The sequence below is a fragment of the Drosophila subpulchrella genome, chromosome 3R (assembly GCF_014743375.2).
Source record: "Drosophila subpulchrella strain 33 F10 #4 breed RU33 chromosome 3R, RU_Dsub_v1.1 Primary Assembly, whole genome shotgun sequence".
Classification (NCBI taxonomy): Eukaryota; Metazoa; Arthropoda; class Insecta; order Diptera; family Drosophilidae; genus Drosophila; species Drosophila subpulchrella.
This window is the reverse complement of record NC_050609.1, coordinates 19,536,145-19,551,359: the sequence shown is the minus strand read 5'-3', so window position 1 is coordinate 19,551,359 and position 15,215 is coordinate 19,536,145. Positions and strand designations below refer to the sequence as shown.

General features: G+C 49.1%; 1 protein-coding gene across 1 annotated transcript; it reads right to left on the bottom strand.

Annotated features, from left to right (window-relative positions):
• Positions 1 to 411: 411 nt before the first annotated feature.
• LOC119557880 lies at positions 412 to 8,777 on the bottom strand. The gene is made up of 7 exons (XM_037870883.1): positions 8,695 to 8,777; positions 5,466 to 5,979; positions 5,008 to 5,168; positions 4,208 to 4,409; positions 2,593 to 3,782; positions 1,474 to 1,698; positions 412 to 1,162 (listed from the first exon to the last, which is right to left on the bottom strand). Exons 2-7 carry the CDS (start codon positions 5,933 to 5,935, stop codon positions 1,068 to 1,070), a joined length of 2,343 nt encoding a protein of 780 aa, XP_037726811.1. The 5' UTR covers positions 5,936 to 5,979; positions 8,695 to 8,777; the 3' UTR covers positions 412 to 1,067.
• Between the last annotated feature and the right edge of the window lie 6,438 nt (positions 8,778 to 15,215).

The window sequence follows — 15,215 nt, the reverse complement described above, 5'->3', positions numbered from 1 at the left end:
GAGCCGTTTAGAGCCGAGTTCAGCGCCATTTAGCCAAGGTTCAGTTTCACTCGGGCCAATTTTCCACCTGGTGAGTGTGGCACTCGGCTGAAGGAAGTCGCATTCGAAGTAAAATCGGGGGAGGAGGTGGTCTAAACGCTGCTCTTGATTGATTTGTATCAACGTTGATTAGGCCAAAACCAACAATCATGGCCGAGGCTGGGGCTTGAGGTTTTGGCCTTGTTAAATCGATCGATTGGCATTGACAGTGACGGGCAAATTTTGTATTCCGCAAACGCAAACGAAATCGCAGACCAAACAAACCCGGTTAAAAGGAAAAGAAAAGTAATGCGAATGCAAACGAGTATCTTTCTAATACGTTTATTTACCTTTTATAGCATCTGAAGTTTTGTCTTGTTACATTTTCTTACATTTTTGTGTGTTTGTGTTCGATTGTTCGATTGGGCCTAGCATATATAAGCATTAAGTTAAGTTAAGTTAAGTTAAGTGTTTAAGTATTAGTAGACAGTCAAACCTCTTAAACGAGCAATGGTTGTCAGCTCGAAGCTCGCTTGAGAGGTTTGAATGGTTCGTTCGCACTACAACTAAGGAGCTTTTCGTTCCGATTTCCAAGTTCCGAGTCTTAAGCTGATAGTATGCCGACATATGTATTCAGAGTAGTCCTAGCAAGTAAGTCTTATAGAGGGGGCGCCTAAATGCGCACACATACGTGGGGTTTATAGTTAGGCATAGGTATAAATATTAAGCTACGGTTCGTTCCTAGGGGGATCCCTTCACAGAGGAGTCCAGCTCTATGGCGGAAAGTCCGGGGAAGGGCGTCTCCATTTCTCCATCTCCATCTCTCGATCGTACATCTACTAACTAGATTATGAGCGGTGCTAAGTTTTGAGCTAAGTAGAATTTCATGCTAGTTTCTGCCTCTCCACCTGCAGCTCGGTTTCTGTCTCTGCTTCCATTTCCATCCTCCATCTGCATTTGGAGCTCCGTCCACTCCACCGGTTCCATCTTCTCCGTCTCCGACCTCTCCAACTGGCTTGTTAAGAGGCCATTCACTGGCGTTGACGGTCTTACCGCTTGTGTAACGCTCGCTTCTGCATATTGTCCCAGACAGCGATGACCGTCAGCTGGAGCAGCAGGAACAGAGCCCCGGCAATTATGAAGCCTGGATAGAGTTGTAAAAAGAGTTGAAGAAAATTTACGAGCTTATTTAATTAGCTGGGCACTCAGTCGGCAAGTTGGCAAGTCCATGCGGCTCTTTCGTTTTTTTTTTTTAAACTTTTTTCTAGAGGCTAGATGGCGCGACGGCACGCGATTAACGCAAATCAATTCGCCACGCTCAGCGATACCAAATAGATGGAGCCGACTTGGATAGACTTGCCACCGTGCTACACATTGGTCTGGACCCAAGACCCAAGACCTAAGTGATCCCCAATCCCCAGTGCCCCATCCCCGTCCCCATCCGCCACTACTCACCATAGCCATTTATGCAAGTGTCCGATTTGGTGCCCAGGTCCAGTTGCAATTTGGCCAGGCCATCCAGACCACCGGCCTCCGAACCGCTGCCTCCCGGAGAATCGGCGCCATTGAAGGCGAACTTATCGGTGATTTGTATCGATTGCACCAGCAGAAGGTTCTCATCGCCGGCCGCCTGATGACTCACATCACGTTTTTGGCGTTCCGACTTAATGGCCAGCTCAACTGTGAAAAGGTAGCAGCGCATCCATCGAGCAGAAAATCACAGAAGACACAAAAAATTGCAGGCGAGCAAAGAGAGGCGAGAAGGAGAAAAAGAGGCAAACAAGAAATGAAATATGTTTTCTGGGAGCTGTTCTGTTCTGTTCTGTAGTGTTCTTTTCTGGTCTGTTGTGCCACCAAACCAGGGATGGTGTGCCGTTGAGGAAGGTGCATAAATCCCGGATGGGCCATATAGTACGGCATTCCAATTCCGCCAACCGAATGATAAAAGCAATTGGTGTCAGCCTAGTTATGGTCCATACTCTTTTTAATGGACACATCTTTGTAGATGCAGTCCAAACACCCATAACTTTTTTACGGCCATAAATAGATTGACTTTTAAAATTTAACAGGAAACTAATTTACTTGCAATCCTATTGTGTTATTGTTATTGGACTTTAAAAAGGACCTTATATTTGTGGCTAAAACCTGAAAATTATTTATGCTTTCGATACCAATTCTAACAGACATAGATGTTAAATAAATGTGTTTACCTTATAAAGCTTTCTATTTCTAGATATTCTTTGCTATACAAAGAATGGATGATCTTACATAAATTCTATAAATGTTCTTGGGTTTTAAGGAAATTGGATACAATATGTAATTAAATTTTTCTACAATCCACTGGCTATCTAAGCTTCTTCCAAATAATAATGCAACCTACTCAAAAATCTCAGCAATTTCTGAAGATTTCCTTCTGTCAGTCAAAGTAAGTGTCACATGTGCAACACCATGTGGCCCCAAGAAACTAAGACCCAGATGGTGCACCTCTCGAGAGGTCACCGGTTGGTGGATTGGTGGCTTAGCTGGCCATCCATCCCTGGTTTCGAAGCTGGCCGAGAAGAACCGTTTACTTACCGCCATCAGTGCCGTTGAGCACCGATCGCTTGCGACGACCGTAGGACAGCAGCGACTTGAGCTCGCCGTTCTCATCGTTGTCGCAGATAACCGGTTCGCAGCGCGGTATGCAGGGCGTGACCAGGGCGCGGAACTGCACCAGCTCCGAGGAGGGGAACTTGAAGGCGTCGAACTGTGAGAGCAGCACCTTGCGATTGCTGGCCAGCTTTTGCATGGCACTCATTATGTACTGGTCCGTGGGACAGCCGTTGGCGTCGATCAGTGTGATTTCGGCGCTGTCCGTCCCGTCCATGGCCACCAGTTCCCTCACAAAGATCTCGTACGGGCTGTTGGCGTCGACGATCTCGAATCGCAGTGCCAGCGGATCCCCAACCTCGGCGATCCTCTTCATGTCGCTGCCATCACGTGCGGTTATCTTCATGATGACGTTCGGTGAATCGACGATGATTTCCTCGCTGAGCGTAGACTCAATCTCTCCAGTTACACCCAGATCCACATTATTAACCACCGTCTTGTTGGTCAAGTCGTACTGGCAGGATACGGCCAGTCCAAGATCGGAGGAGGTGACAATCATGTCGTGGTGCTGGATCACAATGTCGTTCATATACCTGCCGTAGGCACTCTGTCGCACATTGCACTCCAGATCGTTGTACCGCATCTTGAGGTCAAACTCCAGAGAGTTGTTCACATTTACAGCGCAGGATTTGGGGGCTCCCTTGGCGTAGACCTTTCCGTCGAATAGTTTGGAGGTACGGATCTTGGTCACCATCTCGCCTGAGCGGCAGTCGATGGAGACATTGTAGCAGGCGGACTGCTCGTAGGTGGCCGCCTCCTCGATGGAGAGGTAGGGCTCGGAGAGATCCGTCAATGTGGCCCGGCTGTGATGGGACAGGCGGCACACCAGCTCCCCGGTCTCGTTGTAGTCGTACGAGTGACACCGGAACGGGGCCGTCAGGCAGAGGTCACGGCACTCGTCCAGGGTCTGAACGTTCTGGTGCACCGAGTCCACCGTCTTCAGAATGCGACCCGCTACGCGCTTGAACTCGCACAGCTTGCTGGGCTCCTCCGCGCAGTTGTTCTCCAGATAGTCGGCGCCATCGTAGGCCGCGATGTTCGCCTCGTCCGACAGCGTAATGCGATCCATGTCCGAGAGCTCGCACAGGCCAGAGTGCGCATAGTAGTTGGCCGATCTTCAGGTGGATCGGGGTGCACAGAGAAAAATAAGGGTGAATTGGCATTACTTTGGGTAAAAGAAATGTGGTATTTTAAAAATATAAAAGAGGTTCTAGGTATTCTTAGTTGTTAGTAAAGACACTATTCAGGCGTAAAATCGCTTTAAAATTTGGTAGTAAAAGTGCATAATAATATTATTACCATCCCTTTTTTATTCTTTTTTAATTTTTTTAATTTTCATTTACGATAGGAAACAATCCACATTGCAAAAACCAAATAGACCCAATGCAGACTTTTATATTTTGTCGTGTATCGCAGAGTGCCTAGTGGTTTCTGACGAGTGCTTTGGGGAGGAGTAAAGAGGTGTGTGCACCCAAAGGAGGCGGGGTGGGTGTTTCAGTTCAAGAGGGTGGCTCTGCTGTAACGGTACCCCAGCACTTACCGGCAGGTGAACTCCGTCTCGCCCAGGCAGAGCTCGATGCAGTCGCGCCGCGTGGCCACACTCTGGCTGGCCTTGGCCCGCTCTGGGAGTCGGTAGCCCTGGACGCGATCGATGCACCAGGCCTTCGAGCAGGGACGCACTCCGAAGCAGGATTTCTGCGCGTAAACGGTGAACACGGGGTACTGGGAGCGGGAAAGTGAACCTGTAAAGAAGTGCAGGGGGATGGATGGCCAGATGGGGGCGGCATTCATTGTGATTAGCGGGAAACATTTAACATACAAGCTGCGAGCCAAAGATCGTGATTGGGCTATCGAGTGCTGAGCTGGGTGCTCTTTAACCAGCAACTACACATGGAAAAACTAACTAATACCGAGAGTTTTAATGGGAAAATTCTATTCTAAAGTTCTCTTTGATGTTAAGGACATAAGAACAACATTGTCTTATTTAATCCCTAGTAGCTTGTGTTTGGGAACCCATTAAGTATAGCAGCAGCGAAAAGGAATTCAAAAAACATTTGTAATGACTTACTTTCTCTTTGATTTTGAAAATGATTGGAGTCGTAAACTGAATCACATTTAGGTAGCTTTGGCAACAAACTTTTAAAATCTACACTTGAGAACTTAGAGCTTTCATTGGTACTTCTCATTGTATCTATGATGTTTGTTTTGCTGCCGTCATTACGATTTTGTGGCGTTTTAAGAGGCTTTGTCGAGGGAATGGCACAGACTGGCTGTAGGACCCACTCCTTCTCCAAGCCCATTTCATTTCTTTTCTCCCGGCGCAGCCAAAAGTCGACTCACCTGGCAACTGATCGGCGGTGCTGCGGAACATGACACACAGGCCCGTCTCGTAATTAACCGCGCTGCAAGATTCATTGGCCTGGCAGGCCTCCAGGCAGTCGGTCAGCATGAGGGTGCCGGGCAGCGTTTCCAATTGCTTCGATGGCGCCGATAGCACGTACCTGCGATGGTGGATTAACCGGAAAGTAACGCACATAAATTCTGGGGTTCTCGTTGGGGCTTTGGGCCAACCCAAGTGGGTGGTTTGGCGGCATTATAAATGGGGGAAACCACCTTTACGATGTGTTAACAGGCAGTGGTGGGTATAATTTATGCTCCCTGCTCGAGCGATTGTCCCTGCTCCACGGGATTCCATGGTACTCGATGGTACTTAATGGTTCTCAATGGCACTTCATGGTACTCCATGGACAACTAATTGTCCGCAATTAAGATTTATGTTGCTTGGCGGTGACACTTACCCTGTTATGAGCTCGAAGCCAATCATATCCGGTTCGCAGTCCTCGTCCACCGAAGAGGAGCTCCCCGAAGGTGTTGCCATGGGAGCGGGGCCCAGATCATCGGCCTTGGTCTCGGCGGCAGGTGATATAGCAGGTGATGCCGGGGCAGGGGCAGGGGCGGGGGCATTGGCAGTGGCAGTGGCAGAATCACCTGAGGAATCTGCAGAGCCAGGTGGCGATGCGACAATCGCTTCCGCTGGCTCAACGCTCAACGGTTTTGGTAGCTCGCTTCCGTTCGGCGCCGCAATTCCCGCTCCCGTTGCCGGAATCGGTGTGGCATTGTTGCGCGGAAATGTCTTCAACGGTTTCACCGCCGGCCGCTTGGGCAGCTTGCGTGCCGCCACCGAAGAGGTGTCCACCAAAAGCAGCATTAGGCCCAGCAGCGCCATCATGCTGACTCCTCGCTTCTTTGTCATTGACCGCAGTTGCATTTTGGCCTCTGTGTTCTGTATTCTGTATTCTGTATTCCGGCACTCTGGAAGCGAAGGAAAATGGCAAAAAGAACGTTTTGGTAGCTTGGTTTTTAATTAGCATTTCAGTGTCTTCCCACTCCCATGCTTATCTCGTGATTAATTGCCCCGGCAGTTACAGTTAAGCTTTAATAATGGGTTTAATACGGGCTATCCAGCTGTGCAGTTGCAGTTGCAATTGCAGTGGCAACGCCCACCAGCACGAAGAAGCCAGCACTGATTAATTGCCCGGGAATAGATGCAAAATCAATTTGGTTGATGGTCCCATCAGAACCTTGGAGAGGAAAAACGGCTGCAGTTCGGAGATCTAAACGCTGCTCACACGCACGGCCAGAGGAATTAAAATAATGCCACTTAGGCATTGGCGCACGCACAGGAAGCCAAGAAGCTAAGCTAGACAAAAAAGCCAAGAATCCATGGCCGAAAGCACCTGGACTTTAAGCCAAGAAGCACTAGCTGTTAACTGAAATGGTCAGCTGGAATTCTGATTGGGCCCCTCCGATCACAATGCGATCGATACGGAGGAGAACACAACTGTTGGATGCTTTATGTTGGATCGTTAGTGGCTTTTGCGGTTCTTTTTCAGCTTCAGCTTCAGCTCGAGACCCAGTACCAGTACCCAGCTGCATGGAAAATGCATTACGTGTAATATGCGTTAAATCACAGAGAGCCCGGCTTTTCTATCCACATGCGCTCGACTTGATTTCCGCACTAATCGAATTCGACTGCAGTTCGGAGCTGCAGCTACGTCTACAGCTTCGTGAGTGCCTCATAATCAACGATTATGCAATTGTCTGCCTGCAAATCAATTTCCATGGTTGCTGGTCAATGACACGGACTGCCCAGCAGAGCGAGTCGCGTGCCCCTCGCAGCTACCTCAACTCGATGTAATGCAATTCAATAAAATAAATAAGAGGGGAAAACATTCTAATTACCCGGTGGTAAAACCCAGCTGGAGAAAACTACTACCAGCCAGTCAGCTACTGGCCCACTCAAATCACAATTTAATGCTGTGGGTCAGTTGCCTTAGTGGGCCAATAAACTAATCCACGGATCCGCTGCTGCAGACTCACAAGCTCACGGACATGGACATAAATTTCCATTTGGCAGCCGAGCTGCTCCTGCTGCGGATCCCGAGATTCGAATCGAATGGAGATTTATATATATGCATGCTCGGATCGGGATGTCCGAGCATTTATCAGCCAGCTTAGCAACTTGTTTCTCGCTTAGCACACACATTTACAGCCAAATTTGACAGTTTGTTTTGGCCAGGCTTTATAGAGTGTTGTTTTGAGTGAGTCTTCTTCGGATCTGGTTCGAAATTCGGGCTAATCCCACTGCTTTCCTGTGCTGTCTAGGTGCCGATAGAGCACTTTTATGACACCAATACGCCAAAAACTAGTTGCCACTTAATTAGAATGGCGAGTGATTGGTTTAGTTGTTGTCTTGGCTGGCTGGCTGGCTGGCTGGTTGGAAAAGTGTGCCAGGGAATGACATAACTACCATCGGAGCTTATCTCAATTGAAGCGCTGCTCAGTGTAACTGTAAGCAATGTGTGCAACTCGCCGCAGAAGGAGATGGAGCCAGGTTCTCCAAGTTGGCCAGAAAAGCCACTTGGCAACTACTTCTTGGCCTGGCTGCTAGCTGCTAGCTGCTATCTTCATTTCATGGCTGGCAATTTGAAAACTGCACCCGCTGGCCATCGGCAGAAGGAGTTGGCTCCGCTTGGATGTGGGTCACCTCGAGTTATTTCTATAGAAATTCTTTTTTGTGGCTGGCAGAAATTTCTCAAAGTTAGCGACAAATCTTCAATTAATGGCCAGTGAAATTTCTCAACTATCAAAAGAGCCACAAAACTAGTTTCCCTTGGCTGCGGTGTATCGAAAAGCAAAAACAAAAAAAGGCAAGAAGCATTGGGAAAATCTTGACAAAACTTTTCATTTCATGGCCCAAACCTAACGGCAAATCAACCGCACCAATTCGAAAGCCATTCGAAACCCTAATCTATGCACCCAAATCCATAAACATGATCTCCGAGCTCACGAAGAAGCAGCTCTAGATGTTGAACGCATTTCGGATCCAATACCCCACCGGAATATTAATGAGTTTGGGTCACCATTTAGCCCGGCTTATTTCGTAACAGGGCAATGAATTGTGGATCACGTAGTGCAGAGATTTGTCACTCGGATTCTTGGACTGTTGGATTCTAGCCGAGGCAGCGAAAGTCTTGCACTCTTTTGACATTCAGGTCTTGACTGGTCGTAGCCCCAGCTAATTGCCATTAAATGGTCGCATCGAACCGTTGACTGACCCAAATCACTGGTCACCACCAGGATTCCCAGTGGATGGTGGATCGACAGGGGAGCAAGAAGTCTTGACCAGGCCGAAAGTTAATTGCCTGCAGAATTCTGCACATTTGGGAGTTGACGGGTTCTGCGCGCCGTGTTTCCGGCATGGCAAAAATGCCAGTTCCAGCTCCGCGGATTTATCTCGAAACTGGAAACTTGGAAACTTGGATGCTCGGATGCTTGGATACTTGGAATCTAATGTGACATCTCCTCGATGCTTTTTGTGCTGACATTCACCCAAGCTTTCTCTAATGATCCATTGACCATTTTCGTTTAATTGATCGACATGTGGACATCCTGTTCGCCTGACAATTGACACCTTGTCAGGCATTGAATGTCAATGGATTTGCAGAACGCGTTTTCAATTTTTACCTTGGTCACTCGAGAATGTGGCCGGGGTTATTTAACTGTTTCGGAACAGGACACGCACAAAACACACGATTGATTTGTTTCTTAAAAAATAGTTTTTTGAGTGTTTGATTTGATGGACCGAAACTACGCGAACCGCTCGAGCGACGTCCTCACTGTCGAAAGTGGAGCGCCCAACTGAATCTTGTGCGATTTGGCTAAACGTTCTTATGCGAAACTCTTCGAGGAACTCCAGATTCCAGATGCTGGGCAAGATCGGATCGAGTTCGTTAGCTTCTTCTATCGATGGAGCGCTAGCGACCGCCAGTTCGAGCACCTTGACACTGAATGCTCGCTGCGAAGGCCGCGGAAAACGTTTTCAAGCTGGGAAGCCGACCGTCGAAGGCCCCAATCGACGTCGGCAGAGGCAGCGGCAGAGGCCGAGGCAGCGGCGACTAACTCTCTTTTGGCCAAGAAGAAAAACCGGTAGATGGCGGAAAGCTAATAGCCCAAGCAGCCGCTCTTCGCCAGCTCTCTTCCGCAGAAGAGAGCTCTTCGCTGGCAACTTTCTTCAGTCCCAGCTCTAGCTTCAACTTCAACTACAGCTTGAGCTACGACTACAGCTTTTCTCGCCAAGGGTCCACAGCTCTTGGGTTTCTCGTTCTTGTCGGAAGTAATAAAATGCAATTATAACAGTCGAGGCAAATGATTTTCTAATGCGATTGCCTGACACGCAGCAGCGGCATTGAATTGCACTGAATAATGCCAAATTGAAGTGCCACAGCGGGCCATAAAAGAGCGGCAGGTGCACGGATCACTCAGAGAGGAGTCTCAGATGCCCCGCGATTTTCCAGGGGGGAGGGAAGTAGAACCCCGAGAACCTTGCAGCTTAGCTTTCTAATGACCAGAGTTGTAAGTACCCGAGGAACTACACGAGCATTACCTCAACGCACGCCTAATTAAGTGCGCGATAACAATCGAAGGCAGAGCTAAAAATAAGAAATAAAGAGTTGAAAAAACGGGGAGTGCGGAATGAGGTCACTGATTGTGGGGGCAGCTTAGTCAAGGCAACCGGGCTTGATACAGCGTTTATGCAACCACACTGCACATAGTAACACCACCAGAAATCAGCAGTTGCGCCACAAAGAAAGCGGAGGCTGTCTCGAATTTGTCCGTCACATAATGCAATTAAATATTGACGCGCAATCATCGAAAGCACAGCGAACTGCACTCGTCGCACTTTTCCCGCGTTTTCAAGCATCTGTATCTGAATCTCACTCTCCATCCGATGCACTGCATCCGATTTCCACACTTGTCGGGGCAGTGATTCCATTCCAGATTCGACTTTGATTCTGCAGCGATTGTCACTTTGGGCCATAATTGAGGCCTCTCCGCCTTCGATTAACGCCTCTGAGGGAATTATACAATTTTTCCAACAACGAACCACATCGAAAAGATCTGATAAAGAAATTATATAAATTGTGTCTTTCTGTCTTTCATCTCGGGAAAGCTTTGGGAGTTGGGATCGAAATAGGAAGTCTGCAATCGGCAACCTTCATCCGGATTCGGGCCTTGACTTTGGAGTCGGAATTGGAATTGGCGTGTGAATGAGTAGACCCCGAGTTCTCGAGATGGTCAGGGATTGATTGGGATACCAGAAGAGTGGGTGAACTTTGGATTGAGTAATTGGAACTGGCAGAGTTTTGCTCTAATTGCTATCGCATGCCGCGATCGTTGCCAAAATTACGAGACTTGCGATTCTCGGGAAGCCATTTTTCTCGATCTCATGTCAGATATTTCCCGAATGGGGTTGGACAACGTTTACATTCACACTCTAGAGCGCTGAGTTTGTTGCTCCCTCTTATCAAGGCCAGATTCACTGCGGCGGATGGCCAGAGATATATCAATACACGACCGTTAGGAGGAAGTGGATTAAAATGGGCCATCTACTGATTTTCGACGTGTTCTGATTTCTGTGTCGCTTGGTATTCAAATATTGGTTTCCATTCTAGGTCCGAGAAACTGTGCCAAGAAAGAGTGCCGAAAGAGTGACGGAACAACCGCGGGGTGTTGCCCTGATCTTGTCCAGAGTTTCGAGGTTCGTTTGCAGAGCAAACAAAGTTTAGGCCTCCATTGAGTGACATGCAAATTTCCTTTCGATTTTTAACACATTCTCTGATTGCCGCGTGGGCTGTTCCTATGTTCCAATAGTCCACCTCCCATTTCCATTTCCATTTCCCCAGAAAGTGGAGGTCGATCAGGAGCAGGAGTTTATGTTTCCGGCAATCATTCGACGAAATTCGCTGTGCAGCTCGTTTATTCGTCTCGTGTCTCGATTGTTTGCAAATTGATTGGTCCCCACCTCAGATTCGTTTTTACTTGGAAATGCACTTGGAGTTGGCTCATTAGAAGTGGAGCGAGTCTCTCACTCTTGAATTTCAGTGGGTTCATCGCAGTGGTTTACTTTCACTCGGAACGGAGAGAATTTTTGGCGAAAAGGAAAGGATTGCGATGGCACGCAAAGATACAAATGTGAGTCATCAATCTTCGGGGGGAGTTTCTCCAGATTTGCGCTGGTAATCAAGGAAAGGTGCCCGAAGGAGTTAAGATCTGAAGGTAGGGAGTAGCCAGCGGAGTCCTAATGACGATAAGAATCGCACGCATGATGAAAGTGTCCATCAAAGACGCCACCCGGTGACCCCGATTCGAATCGAAAGGTGAACTTCATGAGGTGGAATGGTAACGATGTTCCTCTGATTGCACCGCCATCTGATTTGTTTTGTTTCACTTTTCAATGGCTCCCTTCGGCTCTCTCTAATTGCAGCTTTCTATGCAGAGGAAGGAAAAAGCATTCTATCAGAATTTTCACTCTTAGCAAGTGTCTCGTTTGGCCTGTGCCACTGACTGACTGTCAGTACCTTCGGCTCCACCCTCCTCTGCCTCTGCCTCTGCCTCTTGGTCTCGAATTCTTGGCTTAGACGTGGTCTTGGCTTGGTCGGCGGCATAGAACTGTCAACGAGCGTTTAACCCAGTTAACGCCCTTCGCCGACGACAACTTGGTTGCTGTCTTGTACTTGGACTGCCACCACAACTACAGCACTCTGCTCCCAAGTTGGGATCCATTCGACACGAGACCACGGCCACAAAAACGAGCAAGGTGTAAAAACAACACCAGGTGACTTTGGGGGAGGAGTAGGAGGACTGGATGGGGGATTGGGTATATCCAAAGATAAGAGAGGCCTCAGACTGACTGAAGGTGAAGTTGAGTGATGGCTCCACCTCGCCAAGAAGGGGCGGTGGGCGGTGCGGAGGTGTTGATTGTGGCCAGCGGATATTGGCGCACCCAGAGGAGGAAAGGAAGGGGTCCGGAGATCCGAGATTGACCGATGTCTGGCTGTGGTTCTGGTTCCTCTGCATCCAACTGAAGCACAAGATCGCTGCTCAAAGGAATTCTGAGCGCGGTGAAAGTTGCCATCTCCATCTGCCCCATCTCCCCAGAACCCCCTGCACCTTCCACTTTTGCATCAGAAGACACGACAACGGCAGCGACTTGTTGAAATTCTGGTCCCAATAATGACACTTAAGCGATGCAGTTTTTTCGTAATATGAATTTTCCTGTTTGCCGTTGGTCGTTGCCTCCCACTCCCCTGCCTCCTCCCCCTCTTCCACATCTATCATCAATTACAGCCGCGAATGGAGAACCTCGAGGTTTCGGAGGGGAAGGAGAAGTCCACCTGAGCTGCAACTCAATCACCGGCCAACATCCAACTGCCATCGGCAGCTTCTGCTTCTAATTGCCGCACTTTTTGCTCCTGCTTAGCCTGGCCAGAGTTGGATTCGGCTGACATGGGCTAAGGGGAGGGATCCAGTGAGTTATGGGCACGCAGAGGTGGCATCGTTGGAGCAATTCGATTGTTGCGCCCATATGGAGAGGAAAGCATTTGGAAAGCATTTCTCCTTCTTTGGGTGTCTTGAAGAGAGGGATTCACTTCGATATGGAGCTAGGCAAATTGGCGGTTTCATATTCCCATCATTAATTTCTTCGCTGATGAATCCGGACACATCGAGAGGTGAGCAGAGGTGATGCAATCTCCCTGCCATCAAGGCTTCCATTTTTAATTTACAATCCCAGAGCCTGCGATTAGCGACGACATTGCAGCAAGTTATGGAGATCGAGATGGAGAAATGGGATGGGAAAGGAGATGGGATGGGATGGCAGTGTTGCTATTCTCCCAATATTTGCTCTGGGCGTTGGCACACCAGCTCGCCAAGTCGACAAGTCGCCAACTCGTGGCTTCCTCTGTTAGAATGGGCCCGAAATGCAGTTGTCTTTGGAGTGGATGGGTTCCTGCTCTGCAAATGAAGGGGTGTGTCTGGCATGGGCTGGAACCTGGATGTGGATGTGGAATCAGATGAGGAAGTGGAGGAGGAGCACCTGGGCCCAAGGAGGCAGCACGAGGCGTGCGACATGCAACACAAGCCAATCAAGGCAACTGTCAATGGAGGCAACACCTGTTTCTGCTCCTCACATCCACTGGCTGCACTTCTTCCACCTGCAGCGACCTTGAGTCGGAGGAGTTGGCTCCTGATGGAGCACCACTTGAGTTGATAAACTGCCTGGGCGAGATTCGCGTCTTGCGGGTGTGCGAACCGAACCGGTAAATGGGAGCAATTTTCATCAATTTCGCTGCGCGGCACTTGACAAAGCAAACAGACTGCGGATCTGCCCCTCTATTTTCGACCTGAATATGATCCTGGGTCCGACAGATACGCCTTACTCCGCTCCCAATATTTTCCATTTATATTCTCATCAATTTGCACCAATTTCCACATGCCAGAAGGCAGAGGAGTGGACCTCGAAGTTCGGCTGCCATTTGTAGCTACACAAAAGGGGCATCGCCTTGGAAATTTATGACCGCTTCGCCTGTTGCATGCACCATGCACCGATCACCATGCACCACAAAGTGGAACGGAGCCACCACCACCCATCCCACCCATCTTAACCATCGCCCCATCCAACCCACCAGAACTGGCATCCCGACCCGAAACTGTTACACTTGGCTAATTGATTTATGAGAGCGGGTTTCCAAAATATTTGCAATACAAACACGGGCTAAAGTGATCTTTATATGGTTGGGATATCATACTGCATGTGGGTGGGTTGCCAAACAGAAACTGGGGGAAAAGCTCGAGAGGAATCGTGGCGAACATGTCGCATGGAAGGAACAAGTTCCCGAGTGTTTCCCACAGCCACAGGAAGTGTTCGCTGCCGAACGCATGCCAAAAATGGATCCCCGAGGACAAGACAACCTTGGAGTTGGAGCCCAAACCCGATCCCAAAACGATCACGATTATGATGATCATTGCGGCGATTGCGGGAACGGACCATCGAGTGGGCAAAGACAGGTTGGTGGGATTGGGATCGGGAATGGTATTGGGATGGTGGCAATGTCCCCACTCAGAATTCGAGGAGTGGGATCGGGACTCCGGTCGTTGTATATTGTTTCTGCATTGTAACTGTCACCTGGTGGCAGTTTCCAGTTGCCAGAGTTGGCAGAAATAATAGAAATTATATTAAATGGGCATTTGGGGAGTGCGCACGCCGCGACTTCCGTGTTTGGTGTCTCTGCACAATGGGCCATTCCGAGCCACATCGCGGGGTACATCTGTACAGTGGGGCCCGGATAAGGGACCTGGAGTACAAGTGGCTGGACAGGTAATGCCCCCTCCCCGAGAAGAGCCCCAATTTGGCGGGTTATTACAGCATCTGGGAATATTCTCCTCACAATCTAGCACCTCCGATCCCCCAAGATCTTACCCAGTAACTCCCTCGCCGGAATTCGTTGCCACTTGCCATGATGGACACGTGCCAGGCAAATTCTTCTCTGCTCAAGTCTTTGTAGTCGAGGCCCGACTATTATGATGGATCTTCGGGGATGACACGACACTTAACAGCGGCATTGTGGCCATGGCTGTTGTTGGGCTGTTGGGCTGTTCGGGCAGCAATTTAGGAGGAGAGTACGAGTATTTAATGCCGCTCCTCTTGCGGGAACTCGAGGCAGGCGACTGATTTATGACAGCGCGAAAGAGTGGAGTGGATGGGTCTTCTGGGCCGGGGAGGTATAACTACAAGGGGATCTGCAATCGGAGGGCAATTTGAGGCGGGCGTGGCGCCCCAAAGGAGGCTGCTGCCTGGCAAGAGTCCCACCTGAACCTGGGTCTAGTGCGGAGGCCTATTACGTGATGATGTAATAATTCTTCGAGTCGTTGGCACTTTTATTGCGGAAAATGTTGCATAAATCAAGGCGGCAATAAACGGATCTCCACGGATGCCCCGTGAGTCCACGCTTCATTCGATCGCTGATGGAAACAGGATGCCTTAAACATTTCATTTGCACCCAGCACCCATCAACCCGCAATAATTTGCACCGGGAAACTGGCGCTGGCTTTATCAGTCCCACTCTGTGGCATTTTCCGCGGCTTTTCAATTGCATTTTCCGAATTCGGCTCCGTCATCCCATGGAATTGGAAGTGGAATAGTGGGA